This window comes from Neofelis nebulosa, chromosome 4, assembly GCF_028018385.1.
Source record: "Neofelis nebulosa isolate mNeoNeb1 chromosome 4, mNeoNeb1.pri, whole genome shotgun sequence".
Taxonomy (NCBI): Eukaryota; Metazoa; Chordata; class Mammalia; order Carnivora; family Felidae; genus Neofelis; species Neofelis nebulosa.
In genome coordinates this window covers 23655571-23670158 of record NC_080785.1, presented here as the reverse complement: position 1 = coordinate 23670158, position 14588 = coordinate 23655571, and the positions used below count along the sequence as shown (strand labels likewise).

Genomic DNA, 14588 nt, shown 5'->3' with positions numbered 1-14588 from the left:
TTTTGCAGAGTATCTCATGCTGTGTATGTGAATTATAATAATTGAAAGTCCTAGATCTTTATGATTTAGAACAGCCAGAAACTTACAACTTTACGTTTGCAACATAGCATTTTTGTATAACACATAGCAAAAAGAGATTATCTGTGTCATACTTTTATGCTGCGAATCCCAAAGAATTTAATCGTTGGGCTTAATTTTTTAACAATTGGATCGTTAAAACTAGAGCTGACCAAAGAGTTCTTTGAAGGGATAAATATGTTTGTAAATCAGTAGTCATCAGTTATTACATTTTAAATATGCCTTTGAAAAGACCTTATGAGAAAATACTCCTCTACCGAAATCAAGGTAACCATGGGATGTTAACCTGAAGGTAGCTACCTTTAACTGAGCACTTGATAAACTAAGTACTCAACCCTCTATTAAGAATAGGTTCTGTTATCATCTTCACTTTATAGATGAGAAAACAAACATGTAGAGGTTAGGTGACTTGCCCAAAGTCACAGAATAAGTGTCGGAGCTGTGTAACACGTTTAGAAACTGCTGTCTAGGCTCTGAGCTCTGAGCCATCAGTGAAGGTCAGGAAAGGGTTCGTTAAGGCACTGCAGGCTTTTCCCCTAAAGGTACCAGGGTGGTATACCCGTGAAGTGGGAAAAACAGCGAACAAATGTCAAAGAGCAGTGTTAGAAATAAAGCTAAAGGTACCCTTTTTCAAAACCATGGCGCATTTCCACTCAGAACACCACAAAGTCATTTTCACTTGTGCAACTCAGGAAAGGGAGAGAACTGATAAAAGTCTCATGGCTAGGGGGATGAAGAGAAACAACCGGGCTACCCGGTCAGCCAGCATGAAGTGAGCCCCTGCCATAACGCAATGATGTGTTAGATGCGCGGAGTTGATTTACACAGGAACCCTGCTCCTCAAGAAGCTCCTGTCTGGAGGGGGAGAGAAATGTCTGCAGAAATGAACCATGGTCCATGCTGTAGGACATGCTGCACAGTGGTCTATGCCTTCAGGAGAGATTGTTTCCAGCTAGGGAGTCTGAGGTTTGGGGGCAGGAGCCAGCGTTTGGTTTTGCAGTATAGAAAGGTAACAGTCAAGAGGATATTTACTTTTAGAAGCATATAAACATCATGTTAAGAGTATGGAATAGCTGAGGGAAAAACTCGTCAGTCCCCAAACACTAAAACTGGAGGGCTCTCCTTGACGTGTGAAAGAGAGAGAAAAGACAGTGGTGGGTGCATTTACTGAATTTGTTAACTCTTTGACTTATTCAAAGTTATCAACCATATCTCCTCCCTACTGGATGTTTCGTGATACTATTTAAAGAAAGTGACTTTGTGTTTCTTAAACACTTCTCTAGGGACTAATTCTTTGGAGCCCATTTTACTAAATAACTTCACATATATGGTGGTAATTAACACATTCAGAAGTTCACGGAAAAATATGAAGAATAAAAAAAAAAATCTCAGTTACTTACCTAGGGCTTTTTCAGCACACTAACATTATTTATAAGTCATCTGTTGTAGAAGTGGGTGGATGACAGAAATAGCCTGCTGGTACACACCCAAATTCAGTCAGATTAAAAAAAAAAAAAAAGTAACTCCTCCCACACTTCCAATGAAACAAAACAAAGAGGAGAAGGACAGGTTATCTCAGAAAGTGACAAAATGTTTTCCATTTTATAGTGTGATTTATTTGGCTTCTCATTTGTCCTAGATGTTGACGTGGTTGTTAGCCTCTCAGTTGTGAGCCGTAAGAACTGAAATTACTCAAAATACCTCACTACTTAACGGCAGATAAGACCACATCAAGTTAATGAAACATTACATCAGATGACTCAGTAAAAACATCCTACTGCCTTTTATGTAGCATCTTTTCTCCCAAAGAATAGAAAGTACTCTACAAAAATAAACGATACCTACACTTTTAGAAGTTGTTAGGTCATTTTGTTATCCTAACCTTGCCTGTGAGAGGGAGCTCTTACCATTAGACCACACTGCCTTCGAAATCCAGTTAGTTACCTTTAGTTACATTGATTAGAAGGACCACTGGGGGCCTGTCTCTTGTGGTAATATATGGTCTCCCAAATCTTTTTGAGTACTCTTTTTGAGTACTCTGTGTGCTCAGACTACCCAATAATTCTAAGTACAGTTGACCCTTGAACAGCATGAGAGATAAGGGCGCTGATCCCCCTGTGCAGTCAAATTCACATACAACTTAGACTCCTTCAAAATTTAATAGCCTACGATCAAGCAGAAGCCTTACTGATAACATAAACAATCAATTAGCACGTGTTTTGTATGTTACATGTGTTGTATCCTGTATTCTTACAATAAAACAAGCTAAAGAAAATGTTATTAAGAAAATTATAAGGAAAACACGCTTACAGTACTGTACTACTGTGTTTATTGAAAAACAAATCCACTTATAAGCAGACCCAGAGAGTTCAAACCTGTGTTGTTCCAGGGTTGACTGTAGTTTCAAAGAAACAAAAAAATCTCTCACCTTAGGCGGCTTTAAACTAATTAAGGACACAGAACAAGTTGCATAGACATTTAGAAATGAACAAGGAAAGAATTTCAAAATATTGTGAAATAAACTATGTTGATTTCAAAGTATTTATACAATTTCAGTTTTGATGGCATATTTGCAAATGCACATGAGTTTGAGAATTTACTCTGTTGTGTGATAAGACCACCAGTTGGTAGTGGTGATGTTAATTGCATTTAAGTGGCAGGAAAGTCAAATTTTTGAAATAGAATGGTATCCGATTATCATGGTACATGTGGTTCTGTTAGAAGAAGAAGAAACCAAAGTACAAAGACATTGGAGACATGAATTTTAAAGTTGTGTTGTGTTTTTTTTTGAAGTTTATTTATTTTGAGAGAGAGAGTGCAAAGTGGGGTAGGGGCAGAGAGAGATGAGAGAGAGAGAATAATGCCAGACAGTCCCAATGTGGGGCTCCAACTCACGAACCATGAGATCATGACCTGAGCTGAAATCAAGAGTCGGACGATTAACCGACTGAGCCACCCAGACACCCCGGAGACATGAATTTAAAACTGAACCATCAACACGTAACAATAACAGTAGCACGATTTACTTTAGATGGTTTTTTTAACGAATGTCAGTTTAACTGAGATCCAGGTAGGCTAAAGAACAAGTAGGAAAACATGAATAAAGGAATACGTTCTCCATCCTGCCATTCAGTATACTTTCTGAGCCCTATGCCAGGTACTATAGATTCTGTAGATACAGGAAATTAAAGGCTGCTCTTGCTCTTCAGGAGCACACAGGTAGGTGGTAGAGAAAAACATACCAAAGCACAATGGCAATGAGGTAAGAATTTAGTAGAAGCAAGCCTGGGGTGCTGTGGAACACAGAGGAGAGGTCCTGAGCCTTGGACCATAGGGGAGTGGAGTTGTCTGGGCTCCTTCGGGCTCACCTGAGTTCAGACTAGAAGGGTGAACGGGAAGCAAAGCTGGGAGTTGTGTTCCTATCAAAAGGAGTGCATGCAGCGCACTGCACTGGGAAAGCGTGGAAGGGCCTCGGGGTTCACTGTAGCTAGAGGGATAAGAGTAACCACAGTTTGGAGGGCCTCGTTGGAGTGGGTCTCTCAGAAAAGCATTGATGCTAACTGTACATCCTCTGAATATCTTTCCCTCCTAGGGCTTGGGGCCCTTTCTCTGGGACATGGTGACATCCGGCATAGATAACCACACAGTGGCTCCCAACAGATGGAAAGGGAGAGCAACAAGAGCTCAAGCAAATACAACTAAAGCACTGAGGCTGAAGAATAGGAAATTCCAAAGAAATGTTAACACCCAAGTGATTTATTTATCACCTGCCATTATTCTGAATAGAAATCTCTTCGTCTGCTTCTTCTTCCTACTTCCTCTCTACCCTTTGCCACCATCCATTAATCTTTCATGCCATATAATTTAACTTCCTTAAAGTATACTGTATATGGCAACTTTCTAATACCATTTTTACTGCAAATACAGTTGTAACTAAATGTGTATACATTAAATTGCTACCATTGGAGTCTGAGTCTTGGGAGAGCTGCACTAGGCCAAGCTCTGCAGTGGGATGGGCAAAAATCTAGACGGGCAGATCTGGAAAGAGGAAGACTGTTTAATGGCAAAAGGTGACAGGGCTGGCCGGCTTCGGCTGGTGTTTTGAGCGCGATCATAGACCATCTGTGGATTCGCGGTGTAGCTTGCCGTTGAAAGTGGCATTATTTACACTGACACTCACTGGAGTAATGAAATCAAAGAGATACTAACTCCCGGGAAGCAAGAGTTTTGTGAGTTCCCAAGTGGGCAAATTTGCAGCTCTAAGGGAAGGAAGTAGGATGTTTCTGCCTCTTAGTGACGGGCCCTGAAGTTTTGCTGGCACAAGCCACTGCCTATACAAACTCAGGGCGAAAACTAGGGTAGTTCAAAGGAGCGTCCCATTTTCTGGGAGGCTTTTGACAGGCATTCTGAGAAGCACCATCACAATCTAAGTGTGGTCATAGAACCGAAGCAGGAGGCATTTTAAATCTCTACCTCTCCTAAGCTTGGGACACAGTAAACATGCAGGAGGCACGAGGTCTCCGCTCACCGGGCCCAAGCGGTACGAATCAGGAACAGTAAGAGCTCCAGTAAGCAGAGCTAATGTCCTGAGACCCGAGTCCATAGAAACATTGTACCTGAGCTGATTGATTTGCCACCTTCCATATTTTCGAATAGAAATTGCTTTCACGCTGTCCCTGCCGCTTTTTGTTTTTGAGGGGGAATAATTCATCAACTAACACTTACCGAGCAAAACCGACTGAAGTAGCTAGACACGGGTATCTAGGACTGAGAAACCTCTAAATGTGGTTCTCAATTAGGGCACCCCCCACCCCCGCCACACACCCAGGACATTTGATAATATCTGCAGATGTTTTGGATTCTCATGACCGAGGAGGGTGCTGTTAGCATCTGGTAGGGTAGTAGGTAGAAGCCAGGGATGCTGCTAAACGTCCTGCATGGCACAGGACAGCCCCCCACAGCAAAGACTTGTCTGGCTTCAAATGTTAATCGTGCCGATGCTGAGAACCCCCGTGCTAAATCTTGCACACCTGAAATCTAATCTGTCCTGTCACCAGAGTTTTTTGTTTGTTTTATTTTGTTTCTTCATAATTCTACCCCCCTCCCCGCCGACTAAAAGGCAAGCAGTTTTTGCTACATTAAAAAAAAAAAAATTGTTTCCTGAATTTGGCAGTTTCCATCAAAAATTAAAATACAGCATAACTGATATACAATCCCACTTCTAAAAATTCATTCTATAAATAGACTCCCCCCAAATATACAACATAGTATGTAAAGATAGACTAAAAACTACCTAAATGCCCTTTAAAAGATGGCTGGTTAAATAAATCATGGTGTACCTCTACAATACAATGCTTTGCAGCCATTGTTATGAATCATGAATGAATGAAGCAGTTTTATACATTCCAAAATAGAATCATTTCAGAGATGTGTTGTTGGCGAAACCAGCAAGGTACAAAAAGATAACAAAGAATATGCTGCCATTTATATTTTTTAGGAAGGAGTAGAAAGGGGGAAATAGTGAGTGTGTGTGTGTAAATAAGCTTGCATATAAAGAGACTATCCCTGCAAAGCTACACAAGAAATAGGGAACAGTAGTCACCTCTGTACTCAAGGTCTGGAGTACTGGCATTATATGCCCTTGGGTACCATTTGAATGTTTTCAAAATTATATTTACTGTCTATTCAAAAGTGCTAATTTTTCAATTTTTTGGTTTAGTCACAATTTTCAATCTGAGCCATATCAATATATTATCTATCCAAAAGAACTCAAGAGAATAGGTAATACATTGATATGTCTCAGATATTTTTAAAAGTATACATTGGAAAATCTTGCTTTCTGTCTCCTATCCAACCTATTCCCACAACTCCCTTCCCCCCACACACACCAAGGAAAATAATTTCAATGGTTTCTTTTGTGTCCTTCCAAAATTTCTTTATGCAAATATAAGTAAATTCAAATATATATTCTAATACCCCCCTTTTCATACACAAAAGATAGCATACTAAAAACCCTGTTCTGTACATTGTAGGTCATGCTAATTTAAAAATGTGTCTGTATTTGGCTGAGCACATAGCAATGTATCATAAGCCTTTTGTGACTTTGATTCTTTACTGTCGTGTCCTCTCTGCCTCAGGTGGAACAAAATTGGGCCACGTTACAAGGAGGTGAGATGACCATCCAGACGACGCAAGCATCAGAGGCCACCCAGGCCGTGGCGTCACTGGCAGAGGCCGCAGTGGCAGCTTCTCAGGAGATGCAACAGGGAGCTACAGTCACCATGGCACTCAACAGGTGGAGGCAGGGGTGGGGGACTAGATGAGGATAGTGGATCTGCCCCTGCCTGTAGGTTGTAAAGAGAAATGTTGCACTTCAGTTTGTCACAGTTGGCAGTTGGAGCTTAATCCTCTCAGCCCACGGAGTATCGTCATTTGACTTATAACCAGCCTTTCCCAGCCCGTTCCTGCGCTCCGTCGAGTCTGCTGGTCAAGAGACCGTGATCCCTTTTCCTTTCTCCTATTCTGTGCCCTTTAACAGACCAAAAAACGCAAGGTTTGAGGACTTTGTGTTTTTAATGGGACCAAAGGATATAATAAAGCAAGAAGCTTCAGGATTGATTTTCTATTTACCCTACAAAACAAATTGCTTTTAGTCATTCTTTCACTTCTACAAAAGAAACCACCTTTTTTTTTTTTTTTACATTTATTTATCTATTTATTTATTTATTTATTTTTGAGAGAGAGAGAGAGTGCAAGGGGAGGGGCAGAGAGAGAGGGAGACGCAGGCTCCAGGCTCTGAGGTGTCAGCACAGAGCCCGACGTGGGGCTCGAACTCACGAACCACGAGATCATGGCCTGAGCTGAAGTTGGACGCTTAACCGACTGAGCCACCCAGGCGCCCCTACACTTCTTTATTTTTGAGAGACAGAAACAGTGAGAGGGGGAGGGACAGAGAGAAGGAGACACAGAATCCGAAGCAGGCTCCAGGCTCCGAGCTTTCAGCACAGAGCCCGACGCAGGGCTCGAACCCACGAACCGTGAGATCAGGACCTGAGCCGAAGTCGGATGCTTAACTGACTGAGCCACCCAGTCACCCTGAAACTACTTTTTGTTAGGGACATTAATCCATTTAATCCATGTTGAGAGCTGATTTTACTGACTTTCCCGGAAATGTTTCCCTTATCAGTGACTTTCTGAAATCAGTTTTGGCTTACTGGGGAAAATCATTGAAATATTTCTTTTCAGGGATGTTTAGGAAGGGTGCTGCAGAATGGGACACTCCAGTGATTGAAGGTTTCCAAAACTAAATTATATTGTTCCCTGCTTGGTTTCCTTCTGTTGGTTCTGTTGGCAGAAAAGATCATCCCCACGTCATTCTTTTTCTTCTTCATTGCGGACATAATTTTATTTTCCAGCGGACCCAGGCATTTTAACCAATATTTAAGAGTGTGGGCCTTGAAGCCAGACAGTCTGGGTTTAAACTACAACTCCATCACCCACTTAGCTGTTTGACCTTGGATAATTTACTTGAACTCAGTGCCCAGGCTTTCCTCTTCTGTAAAATGGGGATAAAAACAGCAGCTACCCCTGTTGGGTAGGGGTGTTGTGAGAACTGAGAAAGCCAGTGTGTGCGAGATCCGTAGCTCAGTGCCTGGCATACAGTAGGTCTGCTGCCACCATTATGTACACAGCTGTTGTTAGTCTCAGACAGTCACTGAACTCTTAGGACATGCCTACACTCTGCTAGGTAAGGTTGTAAATAAACAGCGCTCTAAGATACCATGCCTGCCCTCAAAGAAGTCATGTTATTAACACTGGGGAAATTGACTTAAGTAAAACAGTTAGTGAACACTATTCCTCAGAATTTAATGCACTGTTGAATCATGTAGTACACACCGCGAGCACTGCAGAAATTCAGAGGAAGGGGATCACCTCCTCCAAAATAGAAGTCAGCCGAAGTTTAGATTCGTTGTGATAAATAACTAGAAAGCCTCGATAAGCTGACGTGCAAATGACTTCCGTGTGGCTGTATAGTATGGGGGGCTGAGAAGAAGGTTCTGAGGTCACATAGATTCAGGTTCGAATTCTAGCTCTGCCACTTACTAGCCATTTGATCTTGAGAAATTTAATCCCTAGGCCTTGGTTTCCTCATCATTATAAGGCTAATTCTCAACATACGGAATTTAAAAAGTTTCACGGAGATGATGTAAATAAAACTCTCATCGAAGTACACAGCCCCTAGTTAGCACTTCAGGAATTACAGTTATGTATTTTTCATTTTTTTAAGGTTTTATTTTAAAGTAATCACTACACCCAACGTGGGGCACAAACTCACAACCCCAAAGACCAAGAGTCACATGCTCTACCAACTAAGCCAGCCAGGCACCCGAGGGTTAACATTTAAGTTGTATTTTCAATTTTGTGTATTCAGAATCGCTTATAATGAGAACAGATTAGCAATAGAAGGTCAGTTAGGAAGAGGCGGACCAGGTGTGATTTGTTAAAGACTTGGAAACTAAAGTAGTAAGAGTGGTGGTAAAGTGACTGAGTTTGAAGGGAGTGTGGCCAGACTTGGTGGTTGATTAGGTATGGAGTGCACGAGCGCGCGCGCTCACACACACACACGCACGCACGCACGCACGCACTCACCCAGGGGTACTCTAAGTGACCTGGGATTGAAACTTTTTTTCTTAGCCCATTGAACCATGTGGCTTTTCAATAACCTGAAAGTCTTATTTGACCCCTTACGCTTTGGCCCAACCCCACTCCTTTGAGAAAGGACCACAAATAAACTTCCTAAAAAAGCCATGGCCAGGGTAGGAACCTCCCTCTGGCCTGGTAACCCCTTACTGTGGCATGGAGCCTAACCATTAAAGACCAGCAAAACTTAATTTCATTGAGCCAGCACCTTGGATATTCCAGTGAAGTGTGAGTGTCCTGGGAACCCTACACATAGTGGAAAATATGAGGCCCATTCTGGCTCCCTTTAGTGTAAGGAGCAGGGCTTATTTCTAAAGGCAAAGAGAGTAATGGTTTCCCCTGAGGGCTTGTTAACAAACTCAGATGCAGCTGCGGTGGCTATAGTGTTTACTCCAAAGGAAGGAGAACATGGTTCACTGTGGCACGTAGGAGGAGTAAAGATGTTGAAATCTGTTTGCAATCAGTTCAGAACCCAGTGAGTGTTGGGGGATGGTGTTTGGCAGCCTCTGCTGAGGGTGAAGAAACCAAGCCTGGCAACGAAGACTAGACTATAGCAGGCTACTAGGGGCTTTCTGATTCCAAGAGAGGTAACCCACTGGCCAGTGGCAGGAAGTTTGGACTTAAGACACGCACCCCTGGTGTTTGCTGCTTTGTGGGATGAGATGATACTCCCAGCCTCACCACAGAATTTGTTGCTGGAAATTATCTTAGAACTACACTGAGAAATCCAGTCTTTGTTCCCATGGTAACAAAGTGATTTCTTAGCGCTGGTTCCTTCTAGCCTCTTTCAGGTGCGGTTGGAACAAGCATGGTTCTTTACTGATCACCTGCCCTCCGCTGCGCCGTAAGCGGCAGATGTGGGCGCAGAGTGAGGGGAGAGAGGGAAGCCGCACAGCATGGCAGGTGTGGAATAAGAAGACAGAGGAGCTCCTTCACCTGTTGGAGGGGAGATGGGGATAAGGACAGATGCAGGACAGACCTGTTTTTCGACCACGCTGTTTAAGAGTTTTGTGTAACAAGTCAGAACAAGGGCCCCGGGCTCAAACAGCCCACCCTGGCATTATAAATAATCCAGAGAGGTATGGAGAAACGGTCATTAAAAAATTTGGAAACTAGTTAATTTTTTAATTATTTTCAAAATACATATAAATCAGCATCTTTAGAAAGGAGATGGGGAGAGAATCAAAATGAACAAATGAAGTGCAGAGCATTACAGCTGGAAAAAAAAAAAAGTATTCAGCCAAACAACCAGAGGGGAAAGGAAGTGAAATCATCATGTGATTTGTTGCGATAAAAAGGTTAATTTGATGTTTCAGTGTGTTGGTTAAGCTGTCCTGGATTATATTCCCTCTTAAACAAGTAAATTTAAGTCAGTACAGCCCTTGCATATACAGATACATGATAAGTATTTATAGACTGAGTCTACATTTGCTCTAGTAGAAATTGACGCTGTGCTGTCGACACGAAGACAATTTTTACCGTCTCCTGTGACTCGGCGCTATGGGAAAGCAAAGGCTCGCATTGAGTCCTCTTGTTCCGGAACTTAGAGTTGCTTTTCTTTTGCTGTGAAGACACTGGGTTCAAAAAAAAAAAGTGAATCATATTTTTGAGGAAAAATTTACTGGTTTTTTTTTAAATGAAAGTACTATTGACTTAAAATTAGACATATTTGTCAAAAACTTGTGAAGCGGTAGCTTAAAGCCCTTTTCATCCCTCTTCATCTTAGAAGTAAAAGTCATCTTTTTCTAGCAGTAAGTTTGCCCTCTCTCCATGAAATCTCGTGTCAGCGGTTTTATTTATTTTTTTTTTTTTAATTTTTTTTCAACGTTTTTTATTTATTTTTGGGGCAGAGAGAGACAGAGCATGAACGAGGGAGGGGCAGAGAGAGGGGGAGACACAGAATCGGAAACAGGCTCCAGGCTCCGAGCCATCAGCCCAGAGCCTGACGCGGGGCTCGAACTCACGGACCGCGAGATCGTGACCTGGCTGAAGTCGGACGCTTAACCGACTGCGCCACCCAGGCGCCCCAATCGTGTCAGCGGTTTTAAAGTAGATTTGGAAATGAAGGCCTGCTGACCACAGGAGTCACAGTTGTCTTTATGCCCCCATGGAAAAGATCCCTCCCTCGCTGCTTTGCCTCTGGCCTCTGGCAGCCAATGAAATAACTGACCTCACTGGCCTATGGGCCTGTCATCCCCCTTGGACTGCTGCTCCCAGGTTGCATTAGGGTTGTGCTCGTTCACAGCCTTTCTTCTACCAAACATATTTTAGAAAGATGTTAAAGAAAATGACCTCGGGGCACCTGGGTGGCTCAGTCGGTTAAGCATCTGACTTCGGCTCAGGTCACGATCTTACGGTTTGTGAGTTCAAGCCCCGCGTCAGGCTCTGTGCTGACAGCTCAGAGCCTGCTTTAGATTCTGTGTCTCCTCTCTCTGCCCCTCCCCAACTTGTGCTCTGTCTCTCTGTGTCTCTCAAAAAATAAACGTAAAAAATTTTAAAAAGAAAAGAAAGAAAAAAAGAAAAAATGACCTCAAATGTTTAGAGCTTTGGGCATGATGAAATAGGTGTGATTGGGTATAGGTGCATATCCACGTCAGGGTAGCTGCCCTCCCTTCATCGCCTGTAAAATTCCACACCGAAAACACGTGTCCAGGGGTTCCAAGACTGGCAGGATGTCACCTTTGATGGTCACAGAAATAAAATTATACACATTGTGATAAAAACTGGGGAATGAGGGGCGCCTGGGTGGCGCAGTCGGTTAAGCGTCCGACTTCAGCCAGGTCACGATCTCGCGGCCCGTGAGTTCGAGCCCCGCGTCAGGCTCTGGGCTGATGGCTCGGAGCCTGGAGCCTGTTTCTGATTCTGTGTCTCCCTCTCTCTCTGCCCCTCCCCCGTTCATGCTCTGTCTCTCTCTGTCCCAAAAATAAATAAAAAACGTTGAAAAAAAAAAAAATTAAAAAAAAACTGGGGAATGAACAGTCACTGAGGTAACGTGTAAACAAAGATAGTATTTCCATATACAGCTTCCTTCTTGCAAATACCACACTGCTGCAGCTTTTTGGAAAGAACAGACTCTTCAGCTTTCTAGGAAGTCTCAGGCCAGAGTATGAAATATTTTTGTCATTAATCAATGACACCTGGGTACTGTAAACTTGGCTGGTAGTGTTATTTGACATAAGTTTCTTAGAAAAATATTAAAGATTAAGGATGTAGACACTAAATCATCACTCATTTTACTATATCTAATAAAAACTCTTGAAGGACTTTGAAATTAAAGTCTACCATGTAAAGTGTAAAGAATAGCCTTGGTAGGAATTCCAGATCAAAGGTCCCCTTTAGTTCTAAATTCATGTTATAGATACCATGGAATGACTGGCTTTGGACATCACATCACCAAGAAGTGTGCCTCTGAGTGGAGGGTGATCGTAATTTTTATGGACTGCACGTGCACTCCATGACTGGTGAGCTTTTTGCTCAGGCTCAGTTAGTCCCCAAATGTTTATGAATGGGAGCGCCTGGCTGACTCAGGGGAGCATGGGACTCTTGATCTTGGGGTTGTGAGTTCGAGCCCCACAGTGGGTGTAGAGATTACTTAAAAATATATATATATATTTATATTATTCATAAATATATAAAAATATATAATAAATATATAATATAAATATTATTCACAACTATTGTAAGTATATATAATGTTTATGAAGGAAGCAAATAAATTTGAAATATATAACTATAACCTTGAACTAAGTCAAAGGAAGCCTGGAAATTAAAAGTTGCCACAGATAAATGACGAGGAAAAAAAGCAGGGGGATCAGCAATTTTAATTTATTTATTATTTTGAATAAAGGTCGGAATGTTTACATGGGGAAACAATGTTAGGTGAAAAAAGCAGGCTATAAAACTGTAGCAGTAAGTGTAATCCTCATTATTAGCTGTTTAAAGCTGTTTTTAAGATTAGAAGGAAATAACTTATGTCTGTGATATTTTTAAAGTTTCTTTTATACTTAATGAAATTTTTACAAGCCTTCCGCATGTATTTTATTATCAGAAAAAGATAGCTTGAACACAGACATAAAAATTAAGTCAAGTTAGGAAGAGAGTGGGAATATTCTATTTAATGAGACTTTTCTATCCATTGGGTTTCTTTGACTGCTTCCTAGAATCCTTATATTCCCCCAGGGAAATGATAGTGTCAGTTGCTTTACTTGTCTGCCGGCTTTCTTAAATGAAAGTGACACATGAGTGAGTGTGGTACATGTTGCTTTGCCCATAGTCAGGACATGTCTACCCTAACCAGTCCACAGTCCCTTACCCAACCCCGCCTACAGCTTGTGACCACGAAGTGTGCCTGCCAGAGTTAGGCAAAGTCTGCAACTCAGAGCAAAGCTTATTCATCTGGCTTATTTGGTGTCAAATCCAGGCCTTTGCCGCCCCCCCCCCCCCCGCCCCCCGCTAAACTAAATGACACCACCTCCTCCACTCTGAGCCCACGTTTGATACTCCTTCAGGAATTGTGCAGAGTGGGAGCTGACACTTTCCCAGGAGAGGTGCTGAATTTCTGCTTCTTTCACATTTTAACATCTCTGAAATTTGAATGGTAAACCACACTACTACATTTGTCAGGCTTTTTTTTTTTTTTTCCTTGCTTGCTGGCACATAAAATAATGGTGCATTTTTAGTTTGTGGTATCATAGAATCAATAAAAATGGGTGTTTGTGCATTTGGGACCAGCATATCACAAGAAGAAAGGAAAATAGGGTACAAACTGCCAGAATAGTGCTCACTATAAACAGATGGTTAATACCTATCTATTCTGCAAAGTGTTTGCAAGGAAGGGAGATTTTATTGTTTCTTTGTGTTTCTAGAGGCTGGGAGTTTGGGCTTATGGTGATCATTTAAAATTTCAAGCCTTAATTTAGCACTGCCCACATGTACAGTGAGGCAAAGAGAAAACGTAGACTTTGCAGGATGTTAGGGTGTTAGCCATCACTTTGTACTTGAAGTCGCGCATATAAACCACATTGTTACTATTTAATATTAATTGAATAGCCAGTCCACGTTGTTGACTCCTCCTGTCATCCTCGGCTACAAAAGGGTAGTTTTTGTTTTGTCTGTTTGGGCTTTTTTGAGCAGCAGGCAAGTTTATTGGAGACAAGATCAGAAAGGAAGAATAGTATGAAAGCTCTCTTTACAGAGAGGGGACATTCGAAAGTGAATGTCCCCAAAAGGGCAGTTTTAGGTAATCTGCCTAGTGTTACCATAAAGAGAAAAGAGAACAAGAAAACCTTGTAATTACCAACCAGAAAGGCTTTCGCGCTGTCAATGTGGATCATACCTTCCACTGGCAGTGAGTGCCTTCTGTCCTCAAACACCCATTTCCTAGATTTAAAGAAAATCTCACATTAGCTCTTTAAATCTGTAAGACTTGGGGTTTCTCTAGCTACTTACTGTTACCATTTAAAAATTCCCCTGGCTCTCCCCAGCAGCAGTGGACTCTACCGGCTCATACCCATGGAGTCAGTAGAGAGATCCAAGGAAGGGTCGGAAGGATGGTTTGTCTTGCTGCAGTGCTGTACCTTTATCCAACTTACACGTCCCCCTTTCCTGTTCCTGTGCCCACAGCGAAGCCGCCGCCCATGCTGTCGCCACACTGGCCGAGGCTACCTTGCAAGGAGGGGGACAGATCGTCTTGTCTGGGGAAACCGCAGCAGCTGTCGGAGCACTTACTGGAGTCCAAGATGCTAATGGTAAGAGAGCATAAATATTTTATGGAATGTCTTCCCCGTTTCCACTTAAACCTTCATGACATG

General features: G+C 42.2%; 1 protein-coding gene across 6 annotated transcripts in view; it reads left to right on the top strand.

Moving 5' to 3' along the window:
- Positions 1-14588, top strand: part of NRF1 (nuclear respiratory factor 1) — a 146177-nt gene that overhangs the window by 98682 nt on the left and 32907 nt on the right. For 3 of the 6 annotated variants that reach the window (XM_058724303.1, XM_058724306.1, XM_058724305.1), the window contains exons 9-11: positions 3671-3829; positions 6216-6373; positions 14401-14525. In XM_058724303.1, the coding sequence (XP_058580286.1) occupies positions 3671-3829; positions 6216-6373; positions 14401-14525 (442 nt within the window). Of the gene's footprint in view, positions 1-3670; positions 3830-6215; positions 6374-6455; positions 6555-14400; positions 14526-14588 lie in introns of those variants that run through there. The other 3 variants (XM_058724304.1, XM_058724309.1, XM_058724308.1) reach the window with 3 other exon arrangements.